The sequence below is a fragment of the Alternaria arborescens genome (genome assembly GCF_004154835.1).
Source record: "Alternaria arborescens strain FERA 675 chromosome Unknown contig_13, whole genome shotgun sequence".
NCBI lineage: Eukaryota > Fungi > Ascomycota > Dothideomycetes > Pleosporales > Pleosporaceae > Alternaria > Alternaria arborescens.
In genome coordinates this window covers 730,526-747,493 of record NW_021167868.1, presented here as the reverse complement: position 1 = coordinate 747,493, position 16,968 = coordinate 730,526, and the positions used below count along the sequence as shown (strand labels likewise).

Here is a 16,968-nt window from a genome sequence, read left to right as displayed (position 1 = left end):
AATCGGACCCTCGAAGTCGAGAAGCTCCTCTACCTCCACCCTCGCCGCGCCTAGAACATCGCGCGGCTATCCGACTGCGTTTATTGCATGCAATCACCCTGCATTCGCTGTCATCATCATTGCTATAGCCAGCATCGCGCTCCGCCCCCTGGGCTCTCCACGCTGGTAGACGTTGGACATCATAAGCGCCAGCCGCATAAGCTCCACTCGGGCAGCCCTACGACTCTCGGGACATAATCCACCACAGTATCCCCGCCGCGCATTCACTCCAAACACGACCGTATCCATATCGCATCCCTAACCCACGGGCCCGCCGCGCATCCACCGGCGTCGCTGCCACCCAGAGCCCCGCTGGTTCAAGATACGAGGCGCCTACATCATTCCACCCCCACAATTCGCTGCCCGGAAGGCTACCTAGCTCCAAGCACGGCGTAGTTGGCCGGCGCACCAGCACATTAAAGCCTCAAACGCGCGACTTGGACGGGCCAAGCACATCCTGAAAGGCCATACCCACGCCCATGCAGCGCTCGCTGCCCTCCCAGGCCTGCGCTGCGAGAAACGAACATGTCGGCCTTTGTTCGCGTCTCAGGACCGCCAAACAGTAACTTTCTGGTTGGCTATCCAGGCATATCAGCAACACTCGTACGTGTCTCTACTCTCCTTCTGTTCTCATTGGACCTCTTGCGCTCCAAGTAGCTCGCCTGGAGTCGCTGTATGACCAACTTTCCTTCAGCAAGGGTACTGGCCTGATGCTGACACACACCATAGCCTCGCATAGAAGGCAAGGTCGAGATCCGGCCACTCATTGGAGTCTCAGCGCCCGTCAATGTCTCCCTCGTCACCATCGCACTACACCGGCGCGAAACAATACACCCGTCTGCCGACTCGGTCACGAAGAAGCACCTGGCAGCCCCGCGCAAGGAGATTACCGACATTGTTGGCAAGGAAATGCTCCTATATCGATGTTCACCTGGAAGAGAACACGAGAGCATACTATGCATGGACCTCCCGTTCGTCATCTTCATACCCTATGGGCGTGGTGGAGAGGAAGTAGCGAGGAGGGTACCGCCCGCCAGTCTACAACTACCTAGTCGGACAGCTGAGACATTCTACGAACTCGTCGTGACAGTGCAACAAGGGCCTCAAGAACAGAAAAAGTATCCTTTCGCAGTACCCATACAACGATACGACACCCTCTCAACATTTGGCATGTACAACCGACCAGAGAGCGCCGAACGAGTAACGGACCACCTGGTCACTCTTGGGATCAGCCTGCCGAGATGGAGCTACGGGCCAATGGATCCAGTCTCGGTATACATCAAACTGAGCCCTAATCCCGACTGGCTGAGCAAGGCAAAGAAGGTTACGATACAAAAAATTACTGTTGGGATTGACGAGGAGATCATCTTCAATCACGAGGGAGACGAACCGACTCGCAAGGTCAAAACGTTGGCAAAAACACAGCAGCAGGTCGGAGTGAAGATGCCTGAAGCTGGATATTTCACCAACCTCGGACTGGTCTTTCCCGCAAAAGATTTACGAGACAACGCAGGTATCATACCTAGAGGGCAGAAAGAATTCCCCATGTATGCTGTCACTGGATTCACGACAACTGGTACTCTATACAAAATAGAGTATTACCTCACAGTCAAGGTAGGCTGCACTTGAAACCAGATGTTGTGAGTTTTGCTGACTGGGAGTAGGCACAAATGTCGTCAGCGAGGGATATTCTTCTCCGTCAGCCCATCGTCGTTTGTCCGTTTGACCATGCTGGCTGCAAAGAGGAGATGGAGGCCATTGAGCAGGCAGCCAAGGATGCCGCACACGTCACACCCGACAACCCCATGTTACCCGCCAGTACTATTATTCGATCCAATGACCCAGAAGGCTTGCGCGCACTCGGAATTGCAATCGTGGGAGGCGTACGGAAACCGCTCATTGAGTGAAGTCTCAGTCACGCAGAAGAGTTGAAAATTTCGACTGATGGAAATTTGCCATGTGGAGAACAGTTGTGTTGGACGATCTGCATGTTCTATCTCGGCTGAAGGAAGAATAAGACGGACTTGAACAACAGAATACAATTGGACTGAGGCTGCCAATGATCAGCTAGACGACAAGGACTGCGTATTCGCGATACTTTCCACACAAAGCCCTGGATCGCACAACAATGCGGAACTATGCACAACACAGGCGCAAAATCGATCATGCAACCAGCGAGGCCCGGAGTCATATCGAGGCTGCCATCTGCAACACGCATTGAATCTGTTTGAACACAAAAGGCGCAAGGTCATTATACCCAGTGAGCTTGTGCATTGTATAAGGGGAGCATTTTCTTGGCTTTTACTGGCGTTACACGGAGGGGACGATGGGACGGCCGCTTGTTGTTCAGTTCATGATACCTTCGAGTCGTTCATTCCCATTATAATCATAGTCTAAAGGAAGGTAAAGGGAGAACGCCTCGGCGGGTACCGAGAAGATTTGTCTTTTTGCGAATGGCTGTATGCATGGGAGAAGGAAAGCGAAGAGAGTAAGGAGAGTCAAGAGCCACAGCCGTAGTAGGCGGGTTGCAACAGCTACAACAAGGACTTTGGAAATGCCACTACCATATCACTTCAACTTGATTATCTCTTCCAGAAACACTTTCGTGACAACCATCCTCATTCCTCACCATCAGGCCACTGGTCCACCAAACCCTCCGTGTCACCTTCTCCCCCTACCCTCCCAACCAAAGCCGCAAGATTCATCCTAACGCTATACCTCAAATATTTTGTTTCGTACCTTTTCGCATAACCTCCACCCAACCCTCCAATATCACTCTCCCCATTGTTTGGATGATGATGCGCAAATATTGGTGGCTGAACCGTTACACACACCCTATCGTCTCCACTCACACCTATGCCCCCACCCTCCATAGTAGTATGAGAGTTCTGGGCCTGCCGGCCCATGTCAGGATCGTTGCCAGCACACCACCGGCCTAATTCGCTGTCGAAAATGCCGTTCCACCCACTTACGCCAAATTGATGGAGGAGGCGTCGGGCGCCGCGTTGGGAGACAGCGTAGCTGACTGTACATAGAGTCCCGCCCGTTGCTCGGTGATAGATTCGTGTGTGGGGTGGGAATGTGGTACCTAAGGCGTCGGGGCCACCTTGGAAGGGGTGAGCTTTTAGGTGTTGTGCAGAGGGGACCGTGGAATCGTTGGGTTGGGTCAAGATGGTCGTAGTGGTACTGTGGCGATGGTTGATGGGGATGTGTGGGCTGGGTGCTGGACGTGGCATGCCGGTACCGCAGTGGCCGAGCCAGAGTATGTCCCATTGTGTTGGGTCGCCGTAGGGTGAGATGTGGGGAGTGCTGCTGTAGGAGGGTATGGAAGATAAAGGGAGGGAGGTTAGTGTCTTTGGGAGGTTTGAAGTGTCGATGATCTTGAAGGCTGTGTCTTCTGTCTCTGTGTTTGTATGCGTTTCGAGTTTGTCCTTCACAGTAGAGATTCCATGGTTCCCTGATAAAAAGCGTGATGCGAGTGCGAACCGTTGTAGGTTTTGACGAATTCGAATGTCCCAGTCTACATCGTCTTCGAAAATCAGTGCGGTGGTAAGATTATGGTCGACTATTCTTCAGGTTGTTAGCTTACTATCATCTCGTAATAAAGTTGAGAGACCATGTACCTTTGTAGAGCATTCATATGTGTTCTCCAACTTCCTCGAATGCCTGCAGAATGCTTCCTGTTCTCTTCTGGTGGAGGGTATGCTTTTTCATTGATGCTCCCGCCCGTGACGCCTTCCACGAACTCGAGTTTGATGTTTGAGGTGGCTGCTGAAAGGCTCATCGCATCGCGACGGTCGGTACGGAATGGAAGGTTGAGGACCAAGATGCCTTCGAACTTAGGCTGTGTTAGCGAACGGTAGTGTTGGTTGGGGCTCTCCCATACCCCTAACGTAGTGTTTAAAATGTCCCTCAGGCTCTCATCTTGTACGTAGGCAAATGAATCTGCCGGTATCAAGACTCCAGGCGTCCTCATGTTGAACCATAACCACAAGGCACCGAAGAAAACACATGTCGTCAGCAATCTAGGCGCCGAGCTCCAAGCAGTCCTTCTCTTTGCAACCTCAAATCTCGCGCTGCTCTTCGAAGACATTGGTCTCAAGGTATCGATGAAAATGCGTCGCATACATAGGGGTAGCGTCGCAGGAGCGGTACTGCGAAGATATGAAGGAAAGCATGATCAGCTAGTAAGATGCAGCGACATAGTATGGTCAGAGGTAGATCGAAATACTATATTCATGTTGCTCACTTTCCAGGTTTGAGGCCTTCCCTACGACCATTCGATGCGCGGCTTGCCTGGCTAAATCAATCTGCCGAGCAGACGCACCCCGCGTACTATATGTTCCTATGCTGGGTGAGCAACCGTATCGCGTCAGCTGATGTAGCCAGGCGTGAACATGTGTTTCTGTTGCATTCAAGAATGGCATGCGCGAGCACGTGAACAGCAACAGAGGTTCGCATGCAGAGGAAGTGGATACCTAGTGTGGCAACTCGCCGCGGAGGTTTGTCATCGGAATCTTTTAGAAATGCGAGCCTATCGATAGGCCGGCGCGTTGCGTGACTGCTTTCTCCGCGACATCGGGGCGAGGGATTTGGACTTTCCAAGTAGTACTGCGCTCTTCTTTCTTTCTTCATTGAATCGTTAACTCTGCCTGCAAAGTAAGGTGTTTATTGTCTTCGCGTACATTCTTCAAGTCGCATCGCGATAGCGCCTGTCGCCCCTCCCCCACTAGAACACGGCGCAACATGAGCGCCATTCTTTCGGCAGACGACCTCAACGATTTTATTTCGCCGGGTGTCGCGTGTATAAAGCCTATAGAGACGCTTCCAGTGCAACAAACAGATAACTCGGTGTGTTTGATTCACGTGTTGCGTCATAGGCCGGCGCATTCTGACAAAGGTCATAGGATCCATACGAAGTCACGACCGAAGAGAAAGCCGCTGCAGCAGAACCGCCGCCGCCCGCTTCAATATCGCTCACGGACTGTCTCGCGTGCTCAGGCTGTGTAACGAGTGCAGAGGCAGTACTGGTTTCGCTACAATCGCATACCGAGGTCCTCACAACGCTCGATACCTACCCGTCGTTACGCACACCGTGGCTGGCACATAATGGCACAAACGGGGCAACAAATGGACATACCAGTAATGGAGTGGCGAACGGTATAAATGGAAACAACGCCCAAGGAAAACTGTTCGTCGCCAGCATCTCACCGCAGACTCGCGCGAGTCTGGCGGCCGTCTTCAATATTTCTGAGGTAGAAGCCGGAAATATGATTGCGCAGCTCCTCAGTGGACCCTCAGGCTTGAAGTCTGGTGGCCACCAGGGAAGTGGCTTCACATGGGTCATCGACACCAATGCCATGCGCGAAGCCTGCCTCGTAGCGGCGGCGGACGAGGTTACAAACGCTCTATCTCCCGAAGCACTCAAGGCATCTCCAAAGCCTGGCTCTGAGGGCGCAATAGATACTACACCGAAAGCACCCATTCTTACGTCGGCCTGCCCTGGCTGGATATGCTACGCCGAGAAGACACACCCATATGTCCTTCCACATCTCTCGCGTCTCAAGTCGCCGCAAGCCCTTACCGGCACATTAATCAAGTCAGTACTCAGCGAACGGTACAATGTGCCACCGTCTCAGATATGGCATCTCGCAATCATGCCATGTTTCGACAAGAAACTCGAGGCTAGCCGTAGCGAGCTCACCTCCGCTGCCTGGTTACCTAGTTATGATCAATCTCAGGACAAGATAAGAGACACCGATTGTGTGATCACAGCCCGTGAGCTACTACACCTTGCAGCTGCTCGTGGTATCAACTTTGCTTCTCTTCCACGAACACCGCTCTCCTCTGCCGATCGAACACCCTTCCCAGACCCAAAGATCGACGCTTTCCTATTCCCTCTTTCGCGCCGGAAGAACCAGAGCGTAGCTGCTGGGCCCTCCGGTGGATATCTACATCACATACTACAAACATACCAAGCTCAGAATCCCGGATCCTCGATATCAGTCGCAAGAGGGCGGAATGCCGATGTGGTAGAGTACTCGGTCGTCCGTGGCTCAGAAACAATAATCAAAGCAGCACGATTCTACGGTTTCAGAAATATCCAGAACTTAGTACGGCGACTCAAACCAGCGAAAGCCAGTAGGTTACCAGGCGGCAAAACAGGTGTAAGCAGAAGGCCAGGTGGTGCCACAACCGCAGGAGAGGGCGTCAGAGATTATGCTTACGTGGAGGTCATGGCTTGTCCAGGAGGATGTACAAATGGTGGTGGACAAGTCAAGGTTCAGGAAGTTGAAGAAGTACGCATCTACGAAGGGGTTCAAGAGGCGAATGAAGACGCACCCGCACCGAAGCCAGGACCGAAGGAGCAGAAAGAGTGGCTCGCAAGGGTAGACGAGGCCTACTTCTCAGGCAGCGATTCGGACGACGAGGCAAATGCGCGAACGAACGGTCACAGTCCCGAGCATGATGTCGTTGATGGTATATCGAGATCACGTATGAAGGATCTCATGGCACATTGGGCCAGCATTACGGGCGTCGATCAACAGAAGCTGATATACACATCGTATATCAAAGTAGAAAGCGATGTTGGCAAAAAGAAACAAAGCGATATGGAGCGTGTTGCCGGATTGGCCGTGACCGCTGGCGGCGGATGGTAAAGCTTTGTTTACGAAAGAACGAACATATTAGACACGGGCATGAGCATTGGGTGGCGTTCTTTCTACAATTATAGAACCGGAGCTGGCCGTACAATAATGCATTCGCATCGGTTATGGGTTTCTTTGAAAATCAAATATATCTCATCATTGATCAAGTTTGTCGGATTTAGTATGTTGCGAGACACCTGAAGCCGCTTTTTCTATATTTCATGTGGAGGTATGATTTGCATTCTCATTGTAACCTCAGCGCATTCTTTTGCTTTTCTTTTGCAGCCGGTAATATCCCCCTTTTATGCTACCAACCTCTGCGCTCGAAGAAGTAGAAGAAGCAACACTATCGCCTGTTCACAGCCGGAACCGACGTCATTCCACGTCTTTTCCGCTGTGGCTGCACATACAGGTGTGTATACGCAACGGGCCGGCCCTGATCCCCTGATCCCCTGATGCCCTAACCCCCCTACTGTACCACGCGCACTTCCTTCTCTCCACGACCACCACTCACACAGGCTAGACGAGAGAGCGCAAGATACACAATACCAATGTCACTACACACGGACTTGGTCTGCACTTGAGCTGGCGATCATGCCGTGGAGTTCGGCTGCCCAACGCTGACGAGGATATCGCTGTATACTCAGATACCGTCCTTTCATCTATATGTCCAGGAAGATGCTGTCCAAGCCAAGTGAAGATAACGTAAGGAAGGCCGGTACGGTATATTGACGATCTTGAGTAGGACCGATGGTGATCTCGGAGAATCAGGGTCTGTGGTACATAGGGGATATGCTTGAAGCCCAAAGCCCAAGCGAAGACGTGGCTAGTGTTGAGTCATCGTGAACGCAAGAAGGGTTCATGGCTGTGGCGATAACGCGGGTGATGCGTTGTCTGGTCAAGGTGACGCAAGATTATTGCGTGTCCTGTGGCGAAAGCACGTACTTGTTGCGGTCAAAGCAGATAGATATACAGGGTCTGGCATGGATGCCGAGGATAGAACAGTGTATAGTTATTGCAGTCTGATGCCGCAATAGGCGCAGGCAGGCGAGCAGCGTTCATTGATGATGATGGAGTAGCTAACTAATGTTACATATGAGATACGCGTTCGGTCCAGCCAGAACCGAGGCTTTGCAGTATGAAAACAGAATCCAGGTGGTATCAAACTCCTTCCCATGAGCCATACGCGAAAGACGCGAGGCAAGAAACATACAATGACTAGCCATCCTGGGCTATATGTCTTATTACATATTACAACGGTTGGTATGTGGGGGCTGAGAAAAAATCAAGATAGAGTACGCAAGGAGAGTGCAGGTAAAAATGGTACGCAAGGAGAGTTGAAACAGGGCCAGTTGATCGCTCAAAAACTATTCTACCCACCTCCCATGTACCAAGTTTTATCCCAAGAAAACAAGGTTACCTCCCTCAATCACCCCTTCCCTTTTAACCAACAAGGATATATGTAAATAATACTGGTGATGGTATGATGTAGTCGCCAAATGCTCAAACTGGGGGTATCCGCCGACGAGATGAAGCACATAAAGGAAACTCGGTCTAGTATAGTACGGGATAGCGCCAGCAAGACGCGCCAAAAAAAACTGAAACAGAAGCAAGGTGTACACAGGGTGTCTCTAAACATGGACAATCCCTGTAGTAGACCCGAGTAACTTGCTGACAAGGTATCGACAATTTCCCGCGAAATGAACAGACGATAATCTCTTGTCGATCCGCCACGAGTATGATGTAAGATGCCACCCGAGATGTTGACTCAGTAAAAGGAAATATGTGGTGGTGGTACAGAGCGAATGTGGAGCTGATATTGAGAGAGAGAGAGAGAGAAAAAGGACAACGTTAACGTTGTGAAATGGTAAAACGATGGTGGTTGCGCAAAAGGACGATGAGGTGTGTTATAACGCCAGTAACACCATCCCAGAGGGTGCGCTTTGCTTTTGAGGGCTTTGCAGCGCATAGCGTCTGTGTCTATCTTTCTGTAATCGTGCACCGTTCCAGACGGGAGAGCTCAATGTCGTACGGTCGTATAGGAAGCGACAATGAGCGGGTGCGGTGACCCAAATTACAATTATATGGATGGAAGAGCATGCAGCGAAGGCAAGGCGAAAAGAAGTATGGGTCCCGCGATGTTGGATATCATCGGTGTCGGGTTTGAGCTGCCATAAGGCTGGCGGCCACACTTGAAGCCCAGTCTGAACCGTCATCGGGCGGCGTTGGCCACTTGGAAACAGATTGCTCGTTCTTGCTCTGATGTTGGGAAATGTCCATAGGCTTGCTGGGTGTCATATAGTCAGATTGTCCGAACCCCACACTGTTACGGTTCTGTGATGGAGACGGAGTCGGGTATGACACCGCGGGGCGTGGACCTTGAGGTTTCGGCTGGTCCAGTTTCTTTGCAGCCTTTGTTGCGGATGCAAGAACTTCGCTGAGCAACTCTTCTTCTTCGTTGGGAACCTCGTACTGATTTGACGGGTTAGACTTGTTCTGGAGCGCTCGTCGTGTCCTAGAAGAGATTGGTGCATTAGGTCCGTTCTCTGAGTTTCGGGGCTCAGGACCGTGAGGTACTGAGTGGTGACGCTTGAGCATTGGGTTTGTTGCAACACGCGAGCTCCTAGTTGAGGCAGTCTGTTGGGAATGTGCCTCCACGCTGTCTCTGACATGCTGCAGTGCTTTGTCTAGCTCAGAGAAATCGGAAGTGGAGGCTGATTGGGCGCCTTGTGATTGATCCATGATCAGGGATTGCCTGGCGCTAGTGGCCGCCCATGGAGCGCATCCGGCATTGGCCTCGATGTCGTCTGAGTTTGGCGACATGGGAGTCTGATAACGGCCTGAGAGGCGTCGAGCGCGCTTGCGTAGGTGCGAGAAGAACCCCTCTTTCTGGCCGTTAACAGGAGATGTCACATCCGACTGTCCATTCAGGGCTCTCTCTGCCTCTTGTCGGTGCACATCCGCATAGTGATTGCCGTGTGAATTGACGGAGAGCTGTCGTCCGACCTTGCTTGCTGCAGTGGCTTGTGCAGTAACTTCGGCCGAAAGTGGTGAGATCGGCTTGATGGAAGGCAAGATTGGGATAGGCGCGCCATTGTTGGAAGCCCCATTTGTCCACGTAGCTCGCTTAGTGGCAGCCGGGCGCTGCTTGGTCGACCCACTCACATCAGAATTCGCGTGAGCTGGAGATGGCCGAGGCGACAAAGGTTGCTGTGTGGTGTGTTGTGGGACTGCTGGGGCACTCTCACGAGCGACGAGTGATCGACGAAGCCATGACGAGGTCTTGGATGTGAGTTTGGGCGAGGCATCTGGTGAGTCCTTGCCAGAGATTTCGGATCCTTTGCGACCCAACAATCGAGACGACGAAGACTTAAGGCGTAGAGGATCAACAGCGTCTTGGAAGTACTCGTGGTCAAGAGCTTGTCGAGAAGTAGGCCTGGCGCGGGGGTCCCATAGCAGACACCATGTGACGAATTGTGCCAAGCTAGCAGGCCATTGTGGTGATGGCAGAATGGTGTCTATTGAGTGTGGGGCCATCTGTGTGATTGTTAGCTGGAATCGTGTCTCAAGAACCTCGAGTGACATACCTTGGGGAATGAGAAGCCCAGCTTCTGCGCTAACCTGACGCCCTCTTTCCACTCACCGCCACCGACACGTTGGCCGTGCTTGTTGACCCAACCGCCAGGGCTGCCCATAATCTCGCACACTCTCCAGACTTGGTCAACCTCGTTTCCACCAGGGAAGAGGGGCTTCAGGGTTGCGATCTCGACAGCCATAGCACCCACTGCCCAGATATCGACGGGTGCTGAGTATTGGCCAGCACGTAGGAGTACTTCAGGCGCACGGTACCACCTGGTGGAAACGTAGGTTGTGTATGGAAGCTTGGAGTGTGTCTCCCTTGCTAGGCCAAAGTCGGCAATCTTGATCGTATAGGCTGGAGGTGTTGAAGGAGGAGTCATCATTGCTGAGTAACGTCGGAAGGGGTGGGATGTGTCGTTTTGTTGCGATGTTGAGACGAGGATGTTCTCTGGCTTGATGTCACGGTGGAAGAACTCGCGGTCGTGAATGTGCTCCAGTCCGGACATTATCTGGAACAAAATGCTCTTTACACTGTGCGCGTCCATTGGCTTGTGATCCCGTGCCTTCATGAGCTGGTACAGATTACCGTCCATGAATTCCATGGCAATGTGAAGCCTTCGGCTGTAAGGGTCCAGGAAGATGTCCAGGGCTGGAACCAGATGAGGATGTGGTGGTAGTGATCGTAGGAAGATGACTTCCCGAAGCTCGAGACAGCTCGAGAACGAGTCGAAAGTCTTCTTCATGGTCTTGATCGCGACCTGTGACGCGTCAGTTGACTCGATACCTCAGTTCCTGTGTGACGTTGTACATACCAGAGTACCACGACGAGCGATGTGAGATCCCGCAGTTCGTACGCGTGCAAGCGCGACGCTGCCGAAGCTGCCGTCACCAATCTCCTTCATCACCTCATACCTCTCCTCAAGAGAGGCCCAGCCATGTGGCTGTGCTTGTGATTCTGGATGCATATTGATGTGAATGTACCCTTTTGTGTTGAAGATCTGTTATAGCAGATACTTCCAATGGGAAGGACTGTACACGTTAGGAGATGCGTCATGACGAGCGATGGACTAGACGTACCTATTGTGGAGTCCTTGGACGATGATGCTCGATGCTCGAGGGGGCTTTAGTTCATCTCATGTGACGGTTGGAGTTGCAGAAGGTGATGTTGGTTCTTAGACGTCTTGGGGATGTGTCGTAGAGTTGAGGGGGAGGGGGAGTTCAGTGCGTATCGAGGGTTTGAGATGCGATAGGAGCGTGTTGTAAGGGTCCAGGTTGATGCAGGTGCGGGAATGTCGAGAAAATGAGAGACGACGGTTGGGAGGGCGTGTGGAGACAAGCCCAGGACCACGGTAGACGGGTAGTATTCCGCAGGTTAGGATGTTCTAGTGAGGTTGAAAGAGGAATGACTTTGTGACCATAGCGCAGGTAGCTTAATGATCGGGCTGGGAGATTTGAGAGTGCCTGTGCGCTCGGGGGAGTAGGGATGTGGACTTCCGAATCGCAAGTGAAGGAGGTGAAAGTTGGCAAGGTCCAGTGATTCGGCTTGGGGCAACACAAGACGGAGCGATCTAGCGGGAGCGAGATGTGACGGAGGTCAGAGCCACACGAACGAAAAGACGCCGGCTTTGAGAGGCTGCTGTGATTGATGGACGGCGCGTGTAATGAGAGACAGCAAGGGGTGCGGTACTGGGTCTTTGCACGAGTCGCCAGGCCAGACCAAGAGATTAGAGTGGAAGCGGCGCTCGGGGAGCGTTGTGAGTCGTAATAATGAAGATCGGGCGGCCTAGACGGGACAAGTGCGGTCAAAGGGCCAGCAGTCGGCCTGTTGCTATGGTGAGAGCGGTCGCTGCTGCGTGCGTTGGCACAGGCGGCAGATGGGCGGAGAGAGACGCGATGGGTTAGTAGTCGACGAGCGAAACACAATTCATGCGCAGCGAGACTGGTGGGGGAAGCGTGTGGATTTGTGAAGCGGTCAGCGCAGGAAGCATGGCGACGCGATTGTTTTTGGGGGAGATGCGAGTGTGGCGCTGGGGGGTGGAGTGAATAGGCGCGAAATGAAGACGGGGGCTGACAGACCAGGCTCGGGGCGAGTGTGGTGAAGGGCGGCGCGAAGGTGGTTCCAAGCTTAGCAGGAAGGAGCGTTCGGCTGACCGAAGCAGCTTAGCGCCCAACATTGGGCAGCCCATGGCACAAATTGTTGCAAGATGTTTTTTATCGTCTCCTTTCATTGGGCCCCCTGCTCTCACTTTTGCGGCCATTTGCACTTTATGATCCCCCACGTGATGCGACGTGCATCGCCGTGCCAATCTTGTCGTGCGCGCATACATGTGCATTAGCCATGCACGCGTCTTATGTACGGCCACGACTAATTCACCGCGCGAGAGACATAGCCTCACCTATGTACAGCGCACACGCTCCCCTCACCGCAAAGCCACGCTGAGAATATACACTTCTCAAGTAGCTGCCGTCTGCCTGCCCTTCGCGCCCCCTGGGTGACTGCATCTATATTGCACATGCTGCACCCATCCTTCGATCGCAAGGGAACGTCAGGAACGTCACAGGCACAAGCAAGCATCAAGCTGTCATTTCGCTGCGGCCCACGTTTCCACCCCTTTCATCCTCGCTCCGGCGCCGGTTCCTGATTTGTGGCAGGTTCCTGGATGGCCGTCATGCAGCCTTATTCCATTGGCCGTCAGGGGCTTAGCGGCTGCGCTCATTGGCAGAATCCGTCATGGGCACCCGTCAACGTGGTTTCGTTGTCGAGGCGTGCCTCTAGTCTTCCCGCGGCAGTCCGGAACCACGACGGCGAGATAGACCGTCAAGCCATCCCCTGCTCGAGTCAGTAGCGTAGTGAAAGGACCGTCCTTGATGCGCCGATGATGTGCTCCTCCAACACCGTGGGAATGAGGATGTGCGTCGCGTGTGCGGAGACGACCTCCAAAGCAGTGAAACAGAACAGGATTTCTCCCCGCTGCTTCACATGTCATCATCGATAAACTATGATCTCAAGCGTCTTCGAGAAGCTGCAGGGCACGGCGCGTTGTGGAGAGTCGGACGCGTCGTGTAACCTCCTGTGATCGACGAAACGGCAGCGAGCGCAAGTCCCAACTCTATTCTCTGCGGGAACCTTTGCGGAGTTGCGGCAAAGTTGCTTTTGCCCATCAATAGACCGAACCTCTTTCGAGAGAGTTTGCATGATTAATTCACACTTTGGACGGACACTTTGAGCTGGCCGCTCCCTCCCGACGCGCGCAATTCCGTCGTTCCTCCTGTCAGTCCCTGCGCCATCAGCGACGGACCCTGAGTGACAATGGAACTGCTGTCCATGCGCACTCGACGATGGTTTCGTCTTGCTCAGGGCGAGCTGTTGGGGCCAGGGACCAGCAAGATTTACTCCGGGGCCCTCATTCTTCCAGAATTATTCTCCCGTGTTGAGGGCATGTCACAGGCTATCCGAGTAGATTGCCGGCCCACCCTGAATGCTGCCTGATGGGTATAGAATCTCCGACACGAGCTTGAGCTTTCCGAATTTTCACCACGATCGGCCAGCGGCTGTCACCAGAGAGACGTACGAACAACACTGACTAGCATGCTTTATTGATGACCATCTTTTTCTCTATTCATTCCAATGATAATTGTGCGTGCCAATATCACCAGGTCAACAATGGACAGCGATGTCATCTGGCAAACTCCGTGTTATGAGTGCGCATTCAGGCAGTTTGTGAAATCTCAATACCCAGCCAATCGTTCGTCTATTCTAGTAGCTCGACCAGCTTACACCAGAGACGAGTACAGTGCAATGCAAGTCATCTTCCGTACCGGATATGGTGCGCACCACCGAGCTACCCTCTGTCTGAAAACCACATTCGTTTTTTCCTCCGCATCGGTAGGGTCTGTCAACGCTTATCGTTCTTCAGTCCTCCCGAGCACCATTACATGCAACAACAGCCGGAGCGTCAAAGAACCACGCGACACGGCACGAGCATAGGAGAAAGCCCACCGCGCGGCAGCCCGTGTCTGCTTGCGTCACTCTTGACGAACGTTGTGTCTTTGTGCTTCTTCAGGAAAACCGGTTCAGGCTGCGCACCCAGTCTAAACGACCTAGTTCCTGAGGCCGTCCTGCGACACCGAGTTGGCCAAAACGACGGGCGCTGACGCAGGAGACTTAGGAGAGATCTGTTGCCATCGCTCGATCGCGGCAAACTTGCTTTGTTTCCAGTACCATGTCCCCCTTGACAAAAGCACATCTGATCACAGAAGAAGTAAGAAGCCAAACGTTGGAGAAGCAACGCTTTAGCGGGACGGTAGCTCAGCCTCGAGCCACCAGTTCTTCCGATTACGACAGAGCAATCTGTCGCAGCTTCAGCTTCATATTGTGGCGCCGTCGCTGCTGCACGACGACGTAGGTGGTAATAGGCTTCGAAGTCAAGTTACGCTGTTGCATTTGTCTTTATTGACACTGGACGTTGAAACAGCCACTCGTGTTTCGCACCATCTCAGCTACTATACCATGGTACATCAGCTCCTCAGCTGACAATAACAGCTCTCGGCGAATATCGAATCTAGCCAGCCATAGAGCCTGTCGTTGCCCATATATCGCCGATTCCATCATTCATGCCATCTCAGGGTCCCGAGGTCTTTGTAGAGTACGGACCATTGTATACTCCCCGCTCTCCGAACATCTTATCGGTATCTCCCATCCAACGTCAGCTGAACGGCTCCGCAAGGCTTCGGCCCGAAGCATGTGTGTTAATCATCTGCATCTGCCCGTGGACTACTGTTATGGCAATAACAAATTTTCCCTTTGGTATGTGGACCTAGTGTTTACGTGAGCTGAACAATACACGGTCTGTGTACAGTGGAACTACCGATGTGTCCCCCGCAAACGTCTGCATGTCACCTGCATTGCATCGTGTCAGTCTGTTGATCCAGCCTCGCCTGCTTCATCTGATAGTTCACACCGCAGAGGCCATAGTTCATACGGCCGTGATAGACTGCTCGTTGTGCATACTGCCTCGGTCTCGTGTCATGCCATGTCATCCTTCCCCCACCCGGTCAATACAGCTGCAGCACCACGACACCAATGAACACTCTTACTCAGCATCTTACCCCAACATCTCAATTATCCAGCTCGATCAATACATGCAGGTCTTAGTCGTGCCTCTAGACGCGAGGCGCCACAGATCATAAAACCCCACATGATATGCACCACGTCATCCCACACCAATACTCTTGAGCGTCAAACTATACTCGTTTCTTGACAAGACAACACAGTACAGCTCATCATAACACGAGACAACGCAACATACGCTTTCATTTATTCCGAACCAAGCTTTGCTCAAGGAGTCATCTGATCAAACGATAGACAGTCTTTGCAGGCAAAATCGAATGGTGATGAGCAAGCCGACCGTGCGCACCATCAACACGAATATACTCCACGGAACTGTTGTGACTCTGCCTGAGCCTTCCCCACTCACGATGCAAACTGAAGAGGAATCTTCGTTGCTCGGGAGATATACAGATACTACTGCAAGCAAGATGGGCGAAAGCAAAATGGGTACCTGCAGCTAAGACTCTCTTGCATCTGGCAACAGCGGGCATCCTGTCCTTGACCGCCATTTCATGCAGGTGCGCGTATGCGCGTCTAGACGCGAGCCAGACCGAATGTGGTTTGCATAGACGCACGCAAGACCCAAGATGCTGGAATCTGCCGGTACAGGGAGTCTTGTCTCGGGGATCTGACGGATGTGGGTTCATGAACATGTTGATACACCGGATGGCTTTGCGGTGAGAAGAGCGGTCACGGTGGGCGATAGGATCTATGCACTCATCCAAGGATGATCGGTTCAACAGCATACTGGTTCAAGCATTGCGCAATCAAGGTCCAGGTTCAGGGAATCAGATGTGGCAAATATATGATTGCATTACTATATACATTATTGCCATCGCGAATCTGCTCAGAAACAACCATCAAGACCAAATCACTGTATATGGTTAGCAAACCAGTTCAACCAAAATGTGCTGTCAGATGACGACTTTAAGGTGTAGGGATCAGTTCTCCAAGGTGATTGTATCTTCAATGTAATTAAGAAAGAACACAGCGAAATCATGTTGTTCATCATACGAGGGGTGGCGTGTAGAGCGGGATGTGATTCAACTTACCAAAAAGTGCAGGATAGTAGACCTGAAAACGCCAGAGTGGGAACTGCATTCGAGATGTTAGCATACGTCCGAAGAGACATACGACATCCGTGGTGGATGGAAAGTACGAGTCCATCAAGAATCAGCCTGGTACACACACGTTAGTTAACGTTCTCGGAGGGTCTTCGATTCTGACATACCTCATTAAATCAGATTTTGTGGTAGTGATCAGTACGACGGACGCTCGTTACAACGCCGCCGCTCACACAGTGTGAATATCAAAAGAATCATCATTGAAATGATGGACCGTCTGTTGGAAAAAAGAGCTTGTCATACCTGCGAGGCCTGTTAGTTGAACAGTCCGCAAGATCGCATGGCAAAATGTGGTGTGTGACGGCAATCAGAGATGCTGTTATCAACAAGTAAAGCCTCTTCCAAACACCCACAGGTTTGTACGCCTGCTTTTGATGGATGCCGGTCAAGGCATACGTTATGTCCGCCCGACGCATCGAGGTATCATCAGGAAGCCAGGAGTGTTCGCAGAGAGGAAGGTTCGTGTGTA

The 16,968-nt window shown here is 52.3% G+C and overlaps 4 protein-coding genes across 4 annotated transcripts; 2 read left to right on the top strand and 2 right to left on the bottom strand.

Moving 5' to 3' along the window:
* Positions 1–564: 564 nt before the first annotated feature.
* AA0111_g6388 (hypothetical protein) lies at positions 565–1,946 on the top strand (the record flags this gene model as incomplete). The annotated part of the gene is made up of 3 exons (XM_028652604.1): positions 565–642; positions 769–1,653; positions 1,704–1,946. 3 exons carry the CDS (start codon positions 565–567, stop codon positions 1,944–1,946), a joined length of 1,206 nt encoding a protein of 401 aa, XP_028506105.1.
* Positions 1,947–2,657: 711 nt separating this feature from the next.
* On the bottom strand, positions 2,658–4,015 carry AA0111_g6387 (hypothetical protein; the record flags this gene model as incomplete). Its single annotated transcript, XM_028652603.1, has 2 exons — positions 2,658–3,609; positions 3,663–4,015. 2 exons carry the CDS (start codon positions 4,013–4,015, stop codon positions 2,658–2,660), a joined length of 1,305 nt encoding a protein of 434 aa, XP_028506097.1.
* Positions 4,016–4,785: 770 nt separating this feature from the next.
* On the top strand, positions 4,786–6,698 carry AA0111_g6386 (Cytosolic Fe-S cluster assembly factor; the record flags this gene model as incomplete). The annotated part of the gene is made up of 2 exons (XM_028652602.1): positions 4,786–4,890; positions 4,947–6,698. 2 exons carry the CDS (start codon positions 4,786–4,788, stop codon positions 6,696–6,698), a joined length of 1,857 nt encoding a protein of 618 aa, XP_028506098.1.
* A 2,136-nt stretch (positions 6,699–8,834) lies between these two features.
* Positions 8,835–11,230, bottom strand: AA0111_g6385 (hypothetical protein; the record flags this gene model as incomplete). Its single annotated transcript, XM_028652601.1, has 3 exons — positions 8,835–10,223; positions 10,274–11,023; positions 11,078–11,230. The coding sequence occupies 3 exons, from the start codon at positions 11,228–11,230 to the stop codon at positions 8,835–8,837; spliced, it is 2,292 nt and encodes a 763-aa protein (XP_028506099.1).
* Between the last annotated feature and the right edge of the window lie 5,738 nt (positions 11,231–16,968).